The following is a 21,528-nucleotide window of genomic DNA, read 5'->3' as shown; positions in this document are numbered from 1 at the left end:
CATGATGGGGTCGGTCGCCCCATGGAACAACATAGATGCCTCGAAGGCGTCAAGGTGATCTTGTGGGTCCATCGTTCCATCATACTTGTCCATGTTTGTGGGGCGGTTGAAGTGAGAGGGTAACGGGTAAGCCATGATGGTAGGTGTAAAAGGATGTCTAACACCGCAAGAGTGGTGTGGGGTTGGTTGGGATGGTGGGCGGGACTCGCTCGCCGACTCTTCACGGTTACTTTCGTGAATAGGGCGTTCCGAGTGATCCTCAGGGTTTATTTTGGATTGGCGGAGTTCTTGTATTACGTCGGCCTGCTGCTGGATGAGCCGCTCCTGGCGTTCCAGCATCTGGAGGAGGTGTTGGGTGGTTGGTTGTTGTTCTGGAGTGGTATGGTGGCTTCGGCTGGCCTGATAGGATGGTTGTCTTGGTGGGGGAAGAGTACTTGGGGCAGGGTCGACTTGGCTGGTAGATAGAGTTCGGTTTCTGGTGGTTACCATGGTGTGAGTTGAAAACACAGACAGCGCCAATGTTCTTTCCTAGAACATTAAGGTACGGATAATGGTTGATCAACTGCTGAAGATGGAGATGAGGATAGACGTCAAAGTAGCAAGGTGAGGTAGGAGAGCTGGACTCGCCGGTGGAGATACCTGAAAAGGTTCTCCGACGATCAAGTGAGTGTATGAACTAAGTGTATGAGAATATGAGAATAATGAAGGCAGAGAGTAGTAGAGTGAGTAATGCTAAAGAGTAAAGAGGTTAAGATACTTCCTGTTGGTAGACATCCCTATTTATAGAGGGGAGAGTTGACTTTGGGCTCTTGGCAGATAGTGCAACACGTGGCCGACCAAGGCTATTGTCGGGGGTTGCTTTTCCCTTGTCAAACGGTCCGTCAGGACCGTACGCTATGCCACTCTTGTCTTTTAGCCTGTGGTTGGTTTGGTAGCCGTTCTGCAACCTGTCTGCCGTGCTGGCAGGTGGGTTGGTGAGGTACAAGAGGCATGCCAGGGGATGTCTCTAAGGTCAACTTTGTCGGTCTCCACACGCGAGACCTACCTGGGCGACCAAGCATGCGTCTCTTCGGTTCTCCGGTAGGAACAAATACCTAAATAGTTTTAATAAAATCATATATTATTGTTCAAATATGAGAATTATGAGTTGAATGAGTAAACACAATAGACAAAATAAGATTTAGAATTTGAATTAATATTATTCACGCTGGAACACCATTGGAGCAGTATAAACAATGGAAATAGAGAGTAAGTGCGAGCACCGAAACCTTAGAAACAAAAACACTGATATTTGATATACTATTCAAGAAATGTCAACAATGGACCAACCTCAAGACCTTCACTGTTCAGTGCAATGGATTGCTCCCTTTGATTGTACAAACTCCTCTTAACATCGGTTGCAACAGATTTTCTGTCTGGGAAACTTCGATTCTCTTCATTTACATACACCTCTTCATCAAGTCCCAAGTTGTCTTGCTTGTAATCCTCAAGCAACGTAGGACTCATACCCCTCCTCCTCAATTCTTTCATAAATAATGACTCAGGAGGTTCTTCTCCTGAACAACAGTAATGGAATGAGCCAACAAAAAGTGAAGTTAGTCATTTGATGTTTCTTTTAACTCCTTATGAATTATAAACTCTTCAATTGCTTGATATTCTCATGAGTTGTATACTTATCTCGCAAAGAACAAGCTGAATGCACAGGAGTTTTAGTACAAATTTCATCCTACACTACACTGATGGGTTGAAATCGAAATGAATATCACAACACTGAGTAATTTTACATATAAATACCAAATGCTAGCAATACTTTCGTTTCAATAAACTCTGTTATAGGGTAAAGTTCATGAGAAATTCAATAAAAGAGTTTCATATGTGATTTAATGGGTCCCATGTGAAACCATTAATAAAATATAAATATAAAAAAAGAAACTACGAAATCATACTATTAACATCCTGAATACACAATTATTGATATCAAGAAATGACAAGAGTAAAAACAATTAATAAAAGAAACAAACTTGCCATTGTTTTGGTTGTTGGCATCTTGAGATTGATAGAAGACCCTGGAAAAAGTGTTAGACTTTGAAGTAGTTAAAGTTTGCAACTTTATGATCCTTTTGTGGAAATAACTTTGTGGGGGGTTCCATATTGATTTTCCACGGAAATTGAATTGAAAAAGAGAAAGTTGAGAGAGGGTTGGTCTCAGAATTTGCAAAGAAGCCATAACTAGCGACTCTAACACTAAGATATAGATTTCATTGGGTCCCAAATGGAAGAAACGTGTTTGTTGGAAGAAATCACAAAAGGCTTCTTCTTTTACAAGGGAGTAGAGGCTGCAGCACTTGGAGAAGCGTAGTTTAGCTTGAGAGAACAAATCGTGGCTATGGTGCGCCAGGGATGACTCAGCTTTGTGGATAGAATTTGGAGGTCGTGGATTTTGGGTTAGAGGCTGACAAGTGACAACATAGGAAAAATAACAAGACAAATTATGATGATTTTTTTTCCAAATGTAATGTCTTCTTTTGTTTATTTTTGTTCTTTTGGGTCCACTCCTATGATAGGACACAACCTCCAATTCTTCTGTTCCTTTCACTTTTTTTATTAAACATGTGATGTTAAATCATGCTATACCACTATAATCTGGATTGAGTAAACAAGAATATATGCTTTTAAATCATGAATTTTACCAGCATCAGTAAAAAAAATATTAGGAAGCTAAGTATATAAATCTTGTGGTAATAAAAAAAACATTGATTCACCAATTTGTATTTAATATATTCCCAATATGCATTTTAAAGTCTGTTTTATATAAGTGAGCTCAGTTTAACAAATCTTACTGTTGATAATCTTCTGGTCATATATCTCTAGACTTCCAAAACTCTGCAAAGTGGTCCACCAAACATTTTTATACTTGAATTGGATTTAGGTTTATTTGTTATGCTGAATTGATTATTGAAGACTCCTTTTAAGCATATATATATATATATATATATATATATATGCTTAAAAGGAGTCTTCAATAATCAATTCAGCATAACAAATAAACCTAAATCCAATTCAAGTATAAAAATGTTTGGTGGACCACTTTGCAGAGTTTTGGAAGTCTAGAGATATATGACCAGAAGATTATCAACAGTAAGATTTGTTAAACTGAGCTCACTTATATAAAACAGACTTTAAAATGCATATTGGGAATATATTAAATACAAATTGGTGAATCAATGTTTTTTTTATTACCACAAGATTTATATACTTAGCTTCCTAATATTTTTTTTACTGATGCTGGTAAAATTCATGATTTAAAAGCATATATTCTTGTTTACTCAATCCAGATTATAGTGGTATAGCATGATTTAACATCACATGTTTAATAAAAAAAGTGAAAGGAACAGAAGAATTGGAGGTTGTGTCCTATCATAGGAGTGGACCCAAAAGAACAAAAATAAACAAAAGAAGACATTACATTTGGAAAAAAAATCATCATAATTTGTCTTGTTATTTTTCCTATGTTGTCACTTGTCAGCCTCTAACCCAAAATCCACGACCTCCAAATTCTATCCACAAAGCTGAGTCATCCCTGGCGCACCATAGCCACGATTTGTTCTCTCAAGCTAAACTACGCTTCTCCAAGTGCTGCAGCCTCTACTCCCTTGTAAAAGAAGAAGCCTTTTGTGATTTCTTCCAACAAACACGTTTCTTCCATTTGGGACCCAATGAAATCTATATCTTAGTGTTAGAGTCGCTAGTTATGGCTTCTTTGCAAATTCTGAGACCAACCCTCTCTCAACTTTCTCTTTTTCAATTCAATTTCCGTGGAAAATCAATATGGAACCCCCCACAAAGTTATTTCCACAAAAGGATCATAAAGTTGCAAACTTTAACTACTTCAAAGTCTAACACTTTTTCCAGGGTCTTCTATCAATCTCAAGATGCCAACAACCAAAACAATGGCAAGTTTGTTTCTTTTATTAATTGTTTTTACTCTTGTCATTTCTTGATATCAATAATTGTGTATTCAGGATGTTAATAGTATGATTTCGTAGTTTCTTTTTTTATATTTATATTTTATTAATGGTTTCACATGGGACCCATTAAATCACATATGAAACTCTTTTATTGAATTTCTCATGAACTTTACCCTATAACAGAGTTTATTGAAACGAAAGTATTGCTAGCATTTGGTATTTATATGTAAAATTACTCAGTGTTGTGATATTCATTTCGATTTCAACCCATCAGTGTAGTGTAGGATGAAATTTGTACTAAAACTCCTGTGCATTCAGCTTGTTCTTTGCGAGATAAGTATACAACTCATGAGAATATCAAGCAATTGAAGAGTTTATAATTCATAAGGAGTTAAAAGAAACATCAAATGACTAACTTCACTTTTTGTTGGCTCATTCCATTACTGTTGTTCAGGAGAAGAACCTCCTGAGTCATTATTTATGAAAGAATTGAGGAGGAGGGGTATGAGTCCTACGTTGCTTGAGGATTACAAGCAAGACAACTTGGGACTTGATGAAGAGGTGTATGTAAATGAAGAGAATCGAAGTTTCCCAGACAGAAAATCTGTTGCAACCGATGTTAAGAGGAGTTTGTACAATCAAAGGGAGCAATCCATTGCACTGAACAGTGAAGGTCTTGAGGTTGGTCCATTGTTGACATTTCTTGAATAGTATATCAAATATCAGTGTTTTTGTTTCTAAGGTTTCGGTGCTCGCACTTACTCTCTATTTCCATTGTTTATACTGCTCCAATGGTGTTCCAGCGTGAATAATATTAATTCAAATTCTAAATCTTATTTTGTCTATTGTGTTTACTCATTCAACTCATAATTCTCATATTTGAACAATAATATATGATTTTATTAAAACTATTTAGGTATTTGTTCCTACCGGAGAACCGAAGAGACGCATGCTTGGTCGCCCAGGTAGGTCTCGCGTGTGGAGACCGACAAAGTTGACCTTAGAGACATCCCCTGGCATGCCTCTTGTACCTCACCAACCCACCTGCCAGCACGGCAGACAGGTTGCAGAACGGCTACCAAACCAACCACAGGCTAAAAGACAAGAGTGGCATAGCGTACGGTCCTGACGGACCGTTTGACAAGGGAAAAGCAACCCCCGACAATAGCCTTGGTCGGCCACGTGTTGCACTATCTGCCAAGAGCCCAAAGTCAACTCTCCCCTCTATAAATAGGGATGTCTACCAACAGGAAGTATCTTAACCTCTTTACTCTTTAGCATTACTCACTCTACTACTCTCTGCCTTCATTATTCTCATATTCTCATACACTTAGTTCATACACTCACTTGATCGTCGGAGAACCTTTTCAGGTATCTCCACCGGCGAGTCCAGCTCTCCTACCTCACCTTGCTACTTTGACGTCTATCCTCATCTCCATCTTCAGCAGTTGATCAACCATTATCCGTACCTTAATGTTCTAGGAAAGAACATTCTATGTTACTCATATAAAATGGACAATTAGAGTAATACTTATTATTCTTCTCTATTTTCCCATCTCTTTGGTCTCTCTTCTTTATTTGCAAGATTCACAAATTTCATTTCCATATTAACCGTACTCGAAAACCCAACTGCGGATTCCACTGCAGAAATTTGAAAGAAAAAGATAAAAAGGTTTGATCTTTGTATTCAGAAGGCGCAATCATGAGGCTGGGCGGAGAAATCTCAGAAGAAGAACGAAAAGAAGAGGAAGAAGTTGGAACGACGGCGTTTTCAACTGGCGAATGTTGTGGGCAGAATAAAGTGGTGGTTGGTTACGCCTTAACGTCCAAGAAAAAAAATAGCTTTTTGCAGCCAAAGCTCACCACTCTTGCACGGTACATATGTAATATTCATGTAAAAAAAGTATACAGAAGAGTAATATTTTCTTTCCAATTTCCTCAAATGGGTTCATTTTAATTTTTTCTTTCCCCCTTGTTTTGATCATTTGTTTTGTATTTTCAATTAAAGTGGCTTTTGCAGTGGTGGGGTTTATGGACACACGTAGTGTCTTTGTCTAAGTAGTATAATAGAGATGATGGAGCATTTTTGCACCATGCATAATAATACCCTATCATTTTCATGTCTTGAAACCGTTCAACTATGTTTTCATTTCTGTTCAATTTACAATATTGATTTGCTTCTTGGTATGTGGTATCTTGGTCTTTTCTGTATTCTAATTTAAGTCAGAATATCCCACCATTTATGCTCATACCTTTGGACTTGTCCACCTTGATATAATATCCTAATGTCAAATCTTGGTAAACTGTTCTTTGCCTGCCTGTTTGGAATGTGAAATTTACATTTTTGTCCACAAATTTTGATGTCGGTTCACACAAAAGTTTTTACCAACTGGGCTTCAGAACTACAGAACATATAATTTGTCTGTATGTACATATCTTAGTTTCAAAATTTATTATTACCATGAAATGTATTCGAAGGCAGTTTGTATTATAAATAAAGCCAAATGATCAACTAATCTAATAACCTTTGGGTCCGTTTGCGAGTTGAGTTCTAAAGCCTTCTCTTTCCCTTTCTTCTCCTCCAAAACTCAACTCGTAAAGAACCCTTAGATGAGAAGGCTTGGTCTCTAAAGCTGGCAGAGGTGTATCTACAGTAATCTACCTTAGATTATTTAGTTTGTTCAGATCTACGCACTTCATCAAATCAAGGGTGAATGCGTCATTACATTCTCACTTTAGAGGAGCCTTATCTAATCTTAGAATGTTGATGCTATGCTGACACTCTCAATAGTGATCCTTAGAATTTGTTTGGTGCAGGAACAAGGGGATATACTTTGTTGCCATTGATCTAAACAAGCCGCTGCTAGAACAAGGGCCTTTTGATATTGTCTTGCATAAGGTTTGTGACGTGAATTTCAGAATTTTATCATTATTGGTGTGTGAAATTCTTCAAATGTGGCTGCCTTTTTTGGGTTCTTTTTGGTTTATGGTTTTGCTGGTATTTGTGGTTGACAGCTATTAGCATTTTAAGAAGTAAGAACTACTGTTTCTCTTAATTTTGATCTGATATGCTCTTTGTTCTTTCCAGTTGTCTGGGGAGGAATGGCATGAGATTATTGAGGTTTGTGAACTCTAAATACTTCTACCGACTTTAACATTCTACTAGCAATCATTTTGTTTTAATTTTTTTGTTACACTCATTCATGGCATTTCATGAGATCTTTAGCATATATTGGTGAGAGTCAAGTATGAAATGGCGGTGATTGGCTGGACAACCAAATGTTCTGGATTCTTAAAAACTTGTTATTGTCTAACATAATTTGCAGAGTTCTTGCTCTCGTCATTACGAATCATGATCAGATAGTTGAAATTGCTCATCCAAATATTTAAACAAGTGAGGTTTACTGTAGTGATTAACCTAAATAATTTATTCTCTATTTTCATTCTCAAAAAAATCATTTTCATATTCTGTTTTTATTGAACTTGGAAACATAAACGGTATTGATATTTCCATTCCCATTTTCCTTTTCCATCATCCTCATTCAGTAACCTTTTGTCCGTGATTCCCATCCCCAAGTTAGGTGTTGAAATCAGTGTCTTAAAAACTTCACAATTGCCACTGTGGCATGAGTGGAAACACCCAAATGTCCAATTGTTGTTTTCAGAAATGTATAGTGCATTTCCAAAAATTAGAAATGAAAATGATGAACCAAACTTGTTTTCTCTCTCTCTCTTTTTTACTTTCTGTGTAAGTGAAAACAGAAAACAGTAAAACCTGGCACTGGCAGATTATTGATCTTTAGTATTCTGTTGCATTTTTTAGTTGAAAGTTTTGTTTCCTTTTGTTTTTTTATAGTGACTATTACAGCACTGTGATGTGGAGATCAAATTTTTGTATAGTTCTGAAGTCAATAACGCTGCATACTAAACGCAACCACATCTTTGATTTTGTAAATTAAAAATCCCAGATAAAATATGAAAGCTTCTGACATCAGCATAGATGATAAGTCTGATTAACTTCACAAATTTTCATAGTGAGATGATAAATTACAATATTGGTCTCTGTAATATTCTGGTAAAATTTTCATAGCCGACAGAAAATGTATAATTGGGGACTGTCATCCCTTCTAAATAATCTGAAGTTTGTATTTTGATGTGGGATAATTTTAACCCTTTTTATTTTATTTTGTGAAGGATTACAGGCAAAAACATCCAGAGGTTAACGTCCTTGATCCTCCAGATGCTATTCAACATTTACACAACCGCCAATCCATGCTGCAAGTTGTGGTGGATCTAAACTTATCTGACTGCCATGGTGACTAGTTTACTACAATTTATTGCACTAATAAAATTAGAACTCCTCATCTGAAAGTTTTGGGATTGTCCATGAACTTTAACTAGAAGTTATAGAATCATCAACACACATCTTGCTTGTGAATTGGGATACTTGCTCAACTATTTTATTTATTTATTCTAATGCACAAAAAAGTTATTGGCTTTTTAATTTTATTTTCTAGTCTAATATGTATATTGTGTAGGGTAAACTAGGAATCTGCAATGCTTATGAGTATGTGCATTTATTTATTATGTACTGCTGTGTTTTAGGCAAGGTTGGTATTCCGCGACAGTTAGTTATCACAAAAGAGAAAAATCCATCCGAGATCCCTTACGAAGTCAGTAAAGCTGGGATGAAGTTGCCATTAGGTATGTCTTTCTATGTAGTTTTCTTTTCCAGTCATTGTCTCTTGGGTTGGATCTGGTAATTACTTACCATTTTTTGGCACATGCGATTGCCATGCCCTCAGCCATCTCTGTATTGCATTCATGAATGTATACTGGAAATTGCTAAGAATTCTTGAATGGGCTTAAAGAACCTTGTTTGTATCTATTGCACATTCCGTTTTAAAGATGTAATGTTCAATTCATGGAAATTGTTTATAGTTAGTAGACTAATAATGCATTTTCATGAATGGTTTGACTATCCTGATTGGGTTAGTAGACTAATATACTGTCATCTCTCTTGTTGTACTTTGTTCTGACGTGTATCCTATTTTCCAGTTGCAAAACCACTACTTGTGGATGGCAGTGCAAAGTCACATGAATTATTTCTTGCTTATGATGAATCCTCTCTTTCAGAGCTTGAACCTCCACTGGTACTGCAAGAGTTTGTCAATCATGGTTTGTGAACTGATCCTTAGACCTTAATCTTTTTTTATTCAAATCACATTGTTATCTTATGTTATTTTATTCAAGTCACATTGTTATCTTATCTTATCTTATCTTATTTATTTATTTATTGTGGGGGGTGTTCTATTGCAGGTGGTATTCTCTTTAAGATTTATATTGTTGGGGAAACCATAAAGGTTGTGAGGCGTTTCTCTCTGCCTAATATCAGTAAACGCGAGTTGTCAAAGGTTGCAGGCGTCTTCCGTTTCCCAAGAGTTTCATGTGCTGCAGCTTCTGCGGACGATGCTGATCTAGATCCTAGTATTGCTGGTGAGACTCAGAGAATTCCCCCTTCTCCCACTACTCACCAAAAGATGGACCAATGTTTTTTACTTTGGACATCCTTATGGTTTGTCTTTTATAGTTTTACAAGGAGCTACTGAATGGTGAGAGCTGTGATTAAATCTTGTATATTGATTCATTGCTGAGTGAATCACTTTGTCCATACGTAGTTAGGTGATTGTGTGAGTTGCCACGTGCAAATAACTACTTTGGCGTAAATGCCTGGAATTTATGGGTTCATTTCAAGTTTTAAACTTACTTTGACATTTTTGTTACAGAACATCCACCAAGACCATTGTTGGAGAGGCTTGCAAAGGAGCTCCGCCATCGATTGGTATTCTCATTTATTATTTTGCTTTTTTCGGTAGTCACTTTTTATTTTCTAAATTTTATATTTAAACTAAACCACATCGCGATCTCTAGGGACTCTGCTTGTTCAACATAGATATGATTCGGGAATATGGGACGACGGATGTGTTCTATGTCATTGATATCAACTACTTTCCTGGCAAGTATAACTTATTTGTATTTCAGAAGTCCCACGGCTTCTGATTATTTTAGTGCTTGAATTGTATAGGGTGCTAGTTTGTATACTTATTATTCTCTTGCGAGCTTCCTCTCTGTCTTAAAAATTCCCTTAAATGTCCCTTACTGTATTTTTTGGGTTATCTCTCTTGATTATTGTTCCAGTTCTTTACAGTGTACATGTTGCCTTTAGAGGCTTAACACACGTTCTCTTATGTGTTACTAACTGCAGGATATGGAAAGATGCCAGAGTATGAGCACATATTCACGGATTTTCTACTTAGCTTAGTGCAGTGCAAGATTAAGATGAAACCTGCTACCTAAGCTTATAGAAGTGAATAGATCCATTGAGAGTATTGTTTTTTTCAAATGAGGAACATTATACAATGGCAATGAAGCCACTAAACAGGTTAAATACGAGTGTCTAATCTCTCTCTCTCAATCGAGCAAAAAAGCCTTTATTGGTAGTTTTACGTTATCCAAATTAATGCATGTTGTGTTGAATATGGTCTCCTATTGATAGCTCACTTGATAGAAGTTTGATACAAGGACAGACAATAAGAGGGTTCTCTTATTCCTGTAGAGGAATAACTCGCAAACAGACTTTTAGGGAGCATAACTTCATTAGGAGATAGCATCTACCTAACCATAATTAAGTATACATTAAAAAATTAACAAGGAAGACTATTGTTTTGCACAGTATATGCTTAACAGCTCAAACATTAGTAACCCACCAATCCTCAACATGTGAATTAATTTTTCTCCTCCCATTTGCAGTAGAATCACTAAAAAAACTATTGAAATCAAATCCTTTCAACCATCTCAACCTGGATTTTTTACCAAATAATCTTTCTTTTGATTAAATGATTTTCATAGATTCAATGTAACACTTATGTTTCCCCTTTGTTTGAAAACCATGAAAACTGTAATCTTAAATTAATCGTATAAAATATAATCTTGGAATGTGGCTCAATAAGATAATAGAAACTACGAACTTAATCATATTTACAATTCTTTTATATTGAAGTTCCTCCCATAACTAATAGTTCAAGATCTCTAAATCCAGAAACGATTTTAATGCACCCAACAGGAATGTCAACTACGTGTGGGTTTGCATTACCCAACATAATGCGTAAGACACCAACATATGACAAGTGCCTATAAATTGAGACACATCAAGTGTCAATTACTTGTGCCATCCCTAGCCTCTTATACACTTTCTTCAAATTCCATTCTTTGCATATTCTAATTATCCTTTTTCATTTTCATTTAGCTATGTCTAACTCTAACCCAAGGAGGAGCAAGGGCCGCCAAAAGATTGAGATGAAAAAGATAACCAATGAGAATAATTTGCAAGTTACATTCTCGAAACGTTGAAGTGGTTTTTTCAAGAAAGCCAGTGAACTTTATACTCTTTGTGGTGCAGATATTGCTATAGTTGTTTTCTCTCCGGGAGAAAAGGTTTTTTTTCCTTTGGCCACCCCAATGCTGAACCAATAATAGATTGTTATTTGATTAGGGTCCCACCACAGAATTCTAGAACAATGCAGTTCATAGAGGCTCATCATAGTGCCAATGTGAGCTAAATGTTCAGCTTACTCATTTCAAAACTGGTATAGAGACAGAGAAAACTTTTAGTATTGAAGTGAACCGATTGCATAACAACACAAGAATAATGAATTATTTTTTATTTGTATTACTTTTGGCAAACTTTCAGCCCATTATTCACTATTGATTTGTATTACTTTTACTTGAGAGTCAATGATGGTTAACAAATTAAGGTAGATGACTTATTGGCATACATATTAAATCCTTATTTTAAATTGGTAATAATGTATTATTATTGTTCATTATTTTGATTTAAAATTATAAAGATGATGATTCAAATCACCTTTGTTTTATTTTCAATTTCACCGATAAATTTAATTTTAAAGAATTAAAATAGTAATAAATTTAAATAAAAATAAATTTTATTTTAATTTTTCTAATTCAAAAATGCATTAACCTAGGAAGAGTTAAAGTATATTTTAATATTCAAATAGTATTTTTTTGAAGTTTATTTAGTATGGTTGGCACATTCATAATTCAATTGCCCTAAAAATGATTTTAATCTCCAAACATTATATTGAGAATTAATTAAAAATATCACCATTTTTGTTTAACACATCTCAATTTGATTTTGAAATACTCCTATTTATATAATATTCTGCAGAAATTATCAACTCTACTAAATTATCACCTAATTTGTTCATTATTACGAATAATTGTGGACATAGGTTCCATCATTCAATATCCTCTCCTCAGGAAGATAGTGCAAAATAGAAAAATTATAATATGATGAGACAGTTTTGTCTTTTACATACAATGTGATATATTTTTACTCTTAAGTGTAGAAGAAAAAATAAAAGTTTACCTATTCAATACTCGACAGGATTCTTTTCCATTAAATATAGACATATTGTGAACTTGTCAAGCCAGCTTAATGGCTATTTAGGCCTAACATGTTACCACAAAAAGTAGGCTATTTATCTTTAAAAGTCTGTATAACAAAAAATGTTAACTCAGATTTAAAAATATCTTATAGCCTATTAGGTCTACCCATTTTCTAATACATTACCTATTTGAAAAAGATCTACTATCATTTTGACGGGTAATATAATATGCACTTATTAATTCAATAAATTTAATATTTTTACAAATAAAAGATACATAGGTTACATTTGTAAACTAAAATATTGAGTTTATTATTAGTGATAATAATATATATAATTTTAAAAATATAATATGATATAAATTGAAAATAAAAATTAGTAGGACTAAGTCAAATCTAAATTATGTCATTGTCAATCATCTATATTAGATTGTATTAGGACAAAGCTAACTCACACTTTGCTAATTGTTAATCCCATTTTATTAATAATGCACATATAATTAAGTACAATATTATTTCATATTGATATATTTGCCGATGAGGTCAATATAAATTATTTATACATGAAAGTCTATTGTAATAAATCTTATTGAAATAATGTCTTTAAATAGGTTTTGTAAGTCATTCGGACTAGAATTTGAAATCAATAGTTTTTTTCTTCTTCAAATAAAATGATTTTGAGTCACTTCAGCTTCATTTCGGGTTTGAAATCTACACGCACGTGTATATAAAACATATTATTGACAAATATTTTCTTATTTCTTAAATAAATGATTGAAAATCTCATATTGATAGCATAATTGGTAAGAGTTTTACACATGCAATAAGAGATAGATGTGGAATTCAATCTTGTAAATGCACTTCATCAGGACTTTTCTTCCCAATCCAGACTCTATAGATGGATGCATATGTGATATCTCATAATAAGTATCACTCTATATGTTATGATCTTGTGATTGTTTAAAAAAATATTTAAATTAAAATTTATATTTTAAATATTATTCTGATCAATAATAGCTTATGGCACATGAAGTATCACTCATCGTGGAACAGAAGATGTGCTCTTAACACTTCTTCTAAATATTCAAATTCTAATCATGATTTCAGGAGTTAAAGCTAGAGTTTGTATACATAGATTAAGCTTTGTATCGATCTCTAGCTAAAGGAAGAGATTGTCAAAGTTTCTTTTGCTTCTCGGGATTCATTTTGATCATGGCTTCTTCTTTGGGGAGTATAGTCTCATTCTAAATATTAAACCTATGCGATGTGATGTAACATTATATTATGTTGCTAACATCCAAAACAAATAAATATATATATATATATATATATATAGCTGTTAACATTAATACTTGATCACAAAATCATTACATTTAATAACGGGTATAGCAAAATTGGAATGAAGCTAGACCTTAACGTAGAAGGTTGTTCGCTATCGTTTTAATAAAAAAATAGATATACGAGCGAATAGATATTTTGTTGCCAATTATTATCTCCATCAAAATTAAAAAACCAATTTTGTAAATAAATCAAGAATTTAAAAATATGTGAAGGCGTATCTTTGTTTAAAAGTTGTTTTGATTGAAAATATCTTATCATAAATCAGTTTTTAGGAAATCATTTTATTGAAAATATGTTATATAAAGCCTACATAATAGAAAAATTAAGCAAGGCTGCAAAATTTACCCGAAGCTTAATGTCCTTTTATATTTGGCGATAACATTTAAGATAAACCATTACGAGAGTCCAACTAAGATAGAAAAAAATGTCTTGAATAGACTTAATTTAAATTTAATTTAGTACAGTTTTGATATCAAGAATTTAATACGGGGAAAGTAAAATTCTTTTACAATGCCAACTAATATATAGGAGGTTTCATATTTTAATCATGTATTAACATCAAAGATTATATAACTTCTAATCTTGGAGTAAAAATAAAAAGTAATAAAACACAAAAATGGAATATTAATTGGTTCAATGATATACACCAAAGATTTAGCAATATATATACTCATGTTAGTTTCCACTCCAGGAATCCACAACCAAAAGAAGAAGCATTTGAGTTCTTCTTTCTCTCTTAGCACTCATTTCTTTTTCAATCATGTCCAAGAAAAAGTCTAGCTTAGGTCGCCAAAAGATTCCTATTGAGAAAATACCAAAAAAGAGTCATTTACAAGTTACTTTTTCTAAGCGTCGTTCTGGACTGTTCAAGAAAGCTAGCGAACTTTGCACCCTTTGTGGTGTAGAGATTGCTATTATAGTTTTCTCTCCTGCTGATAAGGCTTTCTCTTTTGGTCATCCTGAAGTCGAATCCATAATCGATCGTTATTTGACTCGAAACCCTTCACCAGAATGTAGCACTCATCAACTTGTTGAGGCTCATAGAAATGCTAATGTTCGCGATCTCAACATGCAACTGACTCAGTTTCTTAACCATTTAGAGATTGAAAAGAAGAGAGGAGATGAGGTAGATCATGTGAGGAAAGCAAGGCAAATGCAATTTTGGTGGGAGAGCCCTATTGATGAACTTGGCTTGCATGAATTGCTTCAATTGAAGGTTTCAATTGAGGAGCTGAAGAAAAATTTGGGAAAACATGCTAGCAAAATCATGATGGAACAAACCAATATGAATTCAACAATTGTTGGGGCTAATGGATTTGGACATTATGATGCTTTTGAGAATAAATCTTGTGTTGGGATGAATATTGGTTCCACTATTCCTAATAATGCCTATTATCTTGGTTTTAGGCATGCCTACCTTTGAATAATTTTTCCATCAACTTTGTTTTTTGGTGTGTTGCTTTGTGATTTGGAGATGCGAATTACAACTGGTACCTCACTAGTTGTTCACACTTTTCTCTTGTGTGTTGCTTTCCTTTTAAATAAAATCTGGTTGAAGAACAATCATGGTTGAAATTGAATAGGTACTATTTGTTGTTCTTGGATGTATTGATTTTATCATGTAAATAAATAAATATTTTCCAATGTTACATTAGTATTGTTGTATGGTAATTTCTAGTAACATGTGGTAAGTAGAAGTTTTTTAAGGCAATTATTAACATGTGGTAAGTAGAAGTTTCATATTAAATATAATTAATTTCATATTGTATTGTAATAATAAGACTGTAAAATCTTCCCGGATGTCATATTTACAAAAGTCAAAATCTTAATTGGTACTGATTCTGCATTAAGTTTAATCTTAATTGGTATTGATTTTCCTAAAGTCAAAATCGTCTCATAATTCCAAGAAGATTAAAGATTAATCATGCATTATGATTATAGATTACGTAACATATAGTATCACTGAATTTTATAACGAATATAACATTAAGAAGGGTCAATCAAGTGTGTCAAGAAAACTGTTCCAATGCCGATCACAACTCAATATTGCCTTTTCTTTTCTTCATCTCTCTTATTGTTCTTTGTTTTCACCATGCTGAAGATACATCAAAGTCGTCAAAAGATTACTACTTAACCATTTAGTAAATACCAAAGAAAATTTATGTACAGAGTTTAGTGTGTTTTGTGGTCAGGTAATGTGAATAATGCTGGTTTGGTGTACAGAATTGAGGATTAAATTAGAGGTTGAAATTGGATTTGAGACTTCAAAATTTAATTATGTCTAGATATATATTTTTAAAAGTATACTACATTGACATTTTCAGATATTTAGCTTAATTATATTCATTATCTTTTTCTGTTTAAAACATTAGAGTCACCCTTCCTAAGTGAAGATTTAGTATATACTTATGCTCAACTCCCATATAAGGGTAAGTAGTATATCTATACTATATATAAAGCCAAAACTTGAAATAACTTCTTTTATAGTGTAATTTTCATTTCCTATATTGCCCTTAACATTATTTAACTTTTACAAAAAAACTATACAATCCTAAACAATCACCACCAATATATTAATTGACCACATATCTCACCTTAAATTAAACATTATCATAATCACACAAAAAAATATAATATAAAGTACACCGAACATAACAAATACATTTTAATTCAAAAAAATGAAATATATAAAAATTGAATATGTAGTATCACACAATATTCGTCGGCAGGCACTTAGACACTAGTGTATATAAATTATAAACAATTTATGTATGTAATAAGAATGGAACGATATTATTTATAGTTCGTTAAATCTCTAGAATATTAGTATGTTTTACTCTTACACATATAATTTTGAATGGATGTGATAGCAATAAATTATAAATATTTGTCCGAACAGAAAAGGTATCAAATGAAAAGAAATAAAAAATCATGGATAGTTATAACATTTAAGTATCATATTCAGGTACCAATTATTAATATAGAAATTTTGATGAACTAAGTTGGATCACCAGTGTTGTATTTACTATGATTTAGAGATGAGAACTGGGATTTTCTTCCTCCACGAAAAAGGGTTAAAATCACTCAACTCAAAAGCCTTTTATATTGAACGATTAACATTTGGAGATTTCAATTTTCAACAAAACTCTGAAATAATTGAATTGGTTCATCGATCCCTCCTTGCAAAAGTGGCAAAGAGTCAAGTTAATTGAACTGTTCAAAATAATTGATTCGGTTCTTCTAAAGACCAGTTTAACATTTCCCAGTATTCTATTCCTACGTTTTAGTAGTTATATTATAATCACTCACTAAAAAGATTATATAATTTTCAAAGAACTAATATTCTACCTTGTTTACACACCTTTGATATGTTGCACTCTAGTAGTATGAAGAAAGAGAATATGATAAAAATAGAAGTTAACATAAAAACAAAGGGAACAATAACAGTCCATAGTGGAAACTAGAAATAAATACATATCAAGACCTTCATAACTAAAACTACATTTGTACCTTTGAAGAACTTATCTTGACACATTTTTGGGTCAAGCAAAAGGTTGTAACAACTAGGTGGATCTCCCGTGTAAACACCAGGGTCAGAAGAAAACCGAAAGCACTTTTTCGAGCACTCAACAACCATCTTCCATGTTTACTCTGCTGCAGCTTCGTCTTCAGCGTTATCACCTTCATTTCTAATATCTGGCAATGTATCAAGATCGGTTTGAACTGCTGTCGCATCCTCATGGATATGAGAATCAGAAGAATCATCGCCGTGTTCAACTGAATCTGAAGTTCCGTTGGCCAAGGAAGAGTCCAATGTTTCATCTGTTTGAGTGGTACCCTTGAACATCTCATCCTCAGTGGCATCAATATTCTGAGTTTCATTTGTTTCGCTAGTTTCAGTATCACCTTTTGCCTTGTCACTGTCCAAGGCATTAGACATCTCATTTTCATTCAAATTTCTAGAATTGTTCTCAGTTTCATTTGTTGCTACAGATTTGATTGTTTTCTCTAATTCACCGGCCCCCAGCTTCGAAGATTCTCCCACAACTGCATCTCCTGCATTTCCATGTTCAGTTTTAACAGAGACTGTTGAATTCGTATCAGGTTGGTTTCTTTCAGAAACTTCATTGCTAGTCTGCTCTAATCCCTCTGTTGGGACATTTTTTACATCACCAGTGACCACTGTGTCCGCCGTAGTATTTTGAGCATGGTCTGATTCAGGTAATATTATTGTTTTATTCTGTTCAGATGAACTTGAAGTGTTAGAGCCAGCTCCTATAAAGTTATTGCTTGCTTCAGTGGCCACTGCTGTCATGTTACCGCTTGCTTCCAAGTGGCTGTCAGAATTTGTTGCAGCTGTTTTATTTAGATATGAGTCATCCAGTGAGTTGAACAATTTGTTGTTTTCCGTCTCTTTACCAGCAGTTGCATTTGAAGAAGTGCCGTCCGTCAGTTCACCTTCTGCAACCTTCAATTTTGAATTGTTTTGATTCCTGTTACTTTCGTCCGAATAACTTGTCTTGTTCTCTGGTTTAGTGATATTCTCTTCCACTTGTACACTAGTGTTTTCCAAAGTAAATGTCTCAGTTTCGGTGCTAGTTGTATGAGTATCATGTACCACAGCACTGGAAGCATCATCCCCCTTGTAATGCTCCTCCCGAGCCTCATGAGTGTTGTGGTTTTCAACAGAACCCCCCTTTTCCTCACCCTCGCTGTTTTCATTCCCCTTCTCCTCACCCTCTTCCTTTTCTTTCTCTTCATCCATGAACTCCTCATCACGATCAACATCAACCTCTGGTTTCTCTTGATCATTTTCATCTATCTCATCATCTCCTCCACCTCTTCCTTCATCTTCCATTTCTTCACTTTTGTTTTCGTCCTCTTGTTCTTCTGCACCATGCTTATTTTCTTCTTCCCCTTGTTCTCTCACCCCATGCTTGTTTTCATCGCTCTCTCCTGTTTCATGCTCATTTGCCTCATCTTCTTGTTCATTGTGTCCATGTTTATTTTCTTCATCCTCTACAATATTTTCGTCCTCCTCCTCTTCATGCCCTTCGTTCTGATTTCCTTCATCCTTAACCGGAAGGTCTTTTCTACCAAGTTTCAGAACCTGACCTGTCTTTTCTCGGGCTGATAGTATTGCATCATTCTCATCTAATTCTTTCTTCTTATCATGATTATGCTTAACCTGGTAGATCAACCAGAAGCAAACACCAAGCAACAGGATAACCTGGATAACATGTTTTACCTTAAAGCCTTTGGACCTCTGGTTCCTACTTGGAAGCCTTTTTATCATGCTTAACCCCTCCTTGGAAAACACTGATTCTGTCTTCTCCAAATAAGCAAGGACGGGCCACCTACTTTGGATAGGAAATGCATTGTTAAGGAACTGAGCAAGCTATGATCACCAATGTAAAGATATCACTAAAAAGGTAATACAAATAATAAGCTTAAAATAATCGGAAGGTTTGTATCAGAAAACACCTATCAGAGCTCTCATCGACCCTTTTAAGAAAATGGAAAGAACTATAAGACCATAAAATGGCAAACAAGAAAGCTGCATTTAAATACCTTTTTGGGTTTGGAAGAAGGAGCACGTATTCTAAACAATAACAATTCACTCAAGAAGTATATTATATCAAAAGGAATTTTCTAAAAATGCAAACATATGACAAACATTTTGATTAATGTACTCCTTTTCATGGCCACTTTTAAACAACACAATAATAAGGTTTTTATTTTCATTCTCAACCTCCAGCTCCAGTGGTACTGAAATTACTGCTAAGAAGATCAAGTAAAAACACGCAATGTAACATATCATTATGAAAACGTGTGAATAATGTAACAAACCATTTAGTTATGGTGCTATCTACACTTTCACCACGAAAATCTATATAATTAGCAAGGCATAGATAAGAACAATCAAACAGAGGAACAAAATGAAAAGAAGACATAGATAAGAAACTTCAATCAAACCCTAGAAAAACCACAGAAGCAAAATAAATAAAACTCACCCACATCAGTCAACAAAAAATTTACTATTTTGTTCTTCAAAAAAATCACATATCAATAGCAAAAGAAGCACAAGCCCTAATTTCCCCTATCCCACTAAAATCCCCTTCTTGTAAAAAAGCATGCTTGAAGAGCCATAACCATTTTGAATATGCAAAGCAATTTCACACAGTGAGAAGGAAGATCCAATTTTGAACAGAGATTGAGCATACCCATTATCTTAAAATGAAGAAAAACTAGTACTTTGGGGATAAGATACGAATTTACCTGAATGAACAGAGTAAAAGACAAAGAGGAGCAAAGAGTGAGAAGAAGTAGAGATAGTGAGACTAAGAATAAAATAGTGAGATTTAAGGATTATTAAGGTGACGAAGTTTTGATTTGGAGAGGACAAGAACAATTGTGAATTGAGGAAGCAACAAGGAAGGTGTCTTGACCTATTGCCACATTAGGAATATCAAACCGTACGCTTAACAAGTGCACCTGGGTATGGATTTAAAGCCTTCACACATGTCCTTTTCTTGATTTTTGTTTTCCCAAAATATTCACAAAGATAAACAATTTCCTTTCTATTTTTGCTTGAGACAGTAAATATTTACTGTATATAAATTTTTGGTAAAAGGTAAAGATTTGTTAGTGTTTCTAAAAAAAACTGAATAACCAATAGGAATGTTGGATGAAATTATAGAAGTGTTTAGGCATTTATAAATTTTCAAGAGTGTTATCTTTTAAAAAAAATTGTATTTTGTAAATTAAGTTTAATGTATTAAAGAAGAAATAAATTGAGTTAAATTTGCTTTCTTCTGTCTTTCTTTTGATTTGTTTTATAAGGTTGGTTTTCTCATAGATTTTTCAATTGCTGAGTCAAACTTATTGTTTCAGTTGTTTTTCATTGTGAGTAATCTTGGCCGATAAATGAGTAAAAAATAGCATGAGAACAGCTTGATTTTTCTACGAATATATTATTGAATTAACCCCTACAAAATTTTGTGGAGAACAAATTCTTCTCCCATGAAAAAGAAATTAGCCTATCCTATGGTCTCCTAATATTGTATATTAACTCCAAATTAGCCTTTGTGGCAATGTAAAGTAGTCCTTTAAAGATGAAATTTTTATTTTCTTAAAAATTCAAAAGGACGTGGAAAATGTTATAATTTTTTTTAATGAACTAATTTGCTCTTATTTTTTGGTCGATCTCTCGTCTAAATTTTTCAGAAGGTAGTTTACCCCTAGTCTTTAAGACACAAATATTCTTGATTACTTTATTTTTTTGTTAAATTCCAATATCCTTTCCAGTAAGAGTATAAATATTAAATATAATACAAGCTGTTCTTGTCAGCAAAAAAGGCCAACAAAGTCAAGGAATTTATGGAAGGTTGGTAGGCAGTTTAATTCATCACCAATAATTTTGATGAATAGGAGTGTTAGGATCATCAAATGGCCGCCCAAATCCAAGTTGTGGGTTGTGGTTGTGGTGGGCTGACCCGCATAAACTAAAAAATATTTTTTTAATTTTTTTTAATATATTTAATCTATTCAAAAAAATATGTATCATTTGATATTAACATATAATTTTTCTTAACATATTTGTTATGACAAATGCAACTAAACTTATAGATCTAATGCATTGTGTTTGAGTTAAGATGTGATGTTAAATCCATGTGTATGATTTTTAACATAACTCTTTTATTAAATCTTATTTCTATTAGATTCTCACTCTCTAACAATATAATTTGTAACTTC

General features: G+C 33.8%; 5 protein-coding genes across 6 annotated transcripts; 3 read left to right on the top strand and 2 right to left on the bottom strand.

Moving 5' to 3' along the window:
• LOC109336616 lies at positions 1,236-2,459 on the bottom strand. Its single transcript, XM_019573325.1, has 2 exons — positions 2,026-2,459; positions 1,236-1,556 (listed from the first exon to the last, which is right to left on the bottom strand). Exons 1-2 carry the CDS (start codon positions 2,225-2,227, stop codon positions 1,300-1,302), a joined length of 459 nt encoding a protein of 152 aa, XP_019428870.1. The 5' UTR covers positions 2,228-2,459; the 3' UTR covers positions 1,236-1,299.
• On the top strand, positions 3,522-4,744 carry LOC109336614. The gene is made up of 2 exons (XM_019573323.1): positions 3,522-3,953; positions 4,423-4,744. The coding sequence occupies exons 1-2, from the start codon at positions 3,752-3,754 to the stop codon at positions 4,677-4,679; spliced, it is 459 nt and encodes a 152-aa protein (XP_019428868.1). The 5' UTR covers positions 3,522-3,751; the 3' UTR covers positions 4,680-4,744.
• LOC109336804 (inositol-tetrakisphosphate 1-kinase 3-like) lies at positions 5,490-10,466 on the top strand. The gene is made up of 10 exons (XM_019573631.1): positions 5,490-5,843; positions 6,786-6,867; positions 7,057-7,089; positions 8,163-8,283; positions 8,574-8,672; positions 9,027-9,146; positions 9,288-9,464; positions 9,755-9,810; positions 9,900-9,984; positions 10,234-10,466. Exons 1-10 carry the CDS (start codon positions 5,671-5,673, stop codon positions 10,323-10,325), a joined length of 1,038 nt encoding a protein of 345 aa, XP_019429176.1. The 5' UTR covers positions 5,490-5,670; the 3' UTR covers positions 10,326-10,466.
• LOC109336805 (agamous-like MADS-box protein AGL61) lies at positions 14,289-15,502 on the top strand. Its single transcript, XM_019573632.1, has one exon. It carries the CDS (start codon positions 14,534-14,536, stop codon positions 15,194-15,196), a length of 663 nt encoding a protein of 220 aa, XP_019429177.1. The 5' UTR covers positions 14,289-14,533; the 3' UTR covers positions 15,197-15,502.
• Positions 17,174-20,270, bottom strand: LOC109335569 (midasin-like). 2 transcript variants are annotated; one of them, XM_019571705.1, is made up of 2 exons: positions 20,053-20,270; positions 17,174-19,133 (listed from the first exon to the last, which is right to left on the bottom strand). In XM_019571705.1, the coding sequence occupies exon 2, from the start codon at positions 19,067-19,069 to the stop codon at positions 17,420-17,422; it is 1,650 nt and encodes a 549-aa protein (XP_019427250.1). In that variant the 5' UTR covers positions 19,070-19,133; positions 20,053-20,270; the 3' UTR covers positions 17,174-17,419. The 2 variants fall into 2 exon arrangements, with proteins under 2 accessions (XP_019427250.1, XP_019427249.1); XM_019571704.1 differs by having other exon boundaries at positions 17,174-19,130; positions 20,053-20,269.

Source organism: Lupinus angustifolius, chromosome LG20 (assembly GCF_001865875.1).
Source record: "Lupinus angustifolius cultivar Tanjil chromosome LG20, LupAngTanjil_v1.0, whole genome shotgun sequence".
NCBI lineage: Eukaryota > Viridiplantae > Streptophyta > Magnoliopsida > Fabales > Fabaceae > Lupinus > Lupinus angustifolius.
Note: the sequence above shows the minus strand (reverse complement) of the source record. Positions and strands in the feature narration are given on the sequence as shown.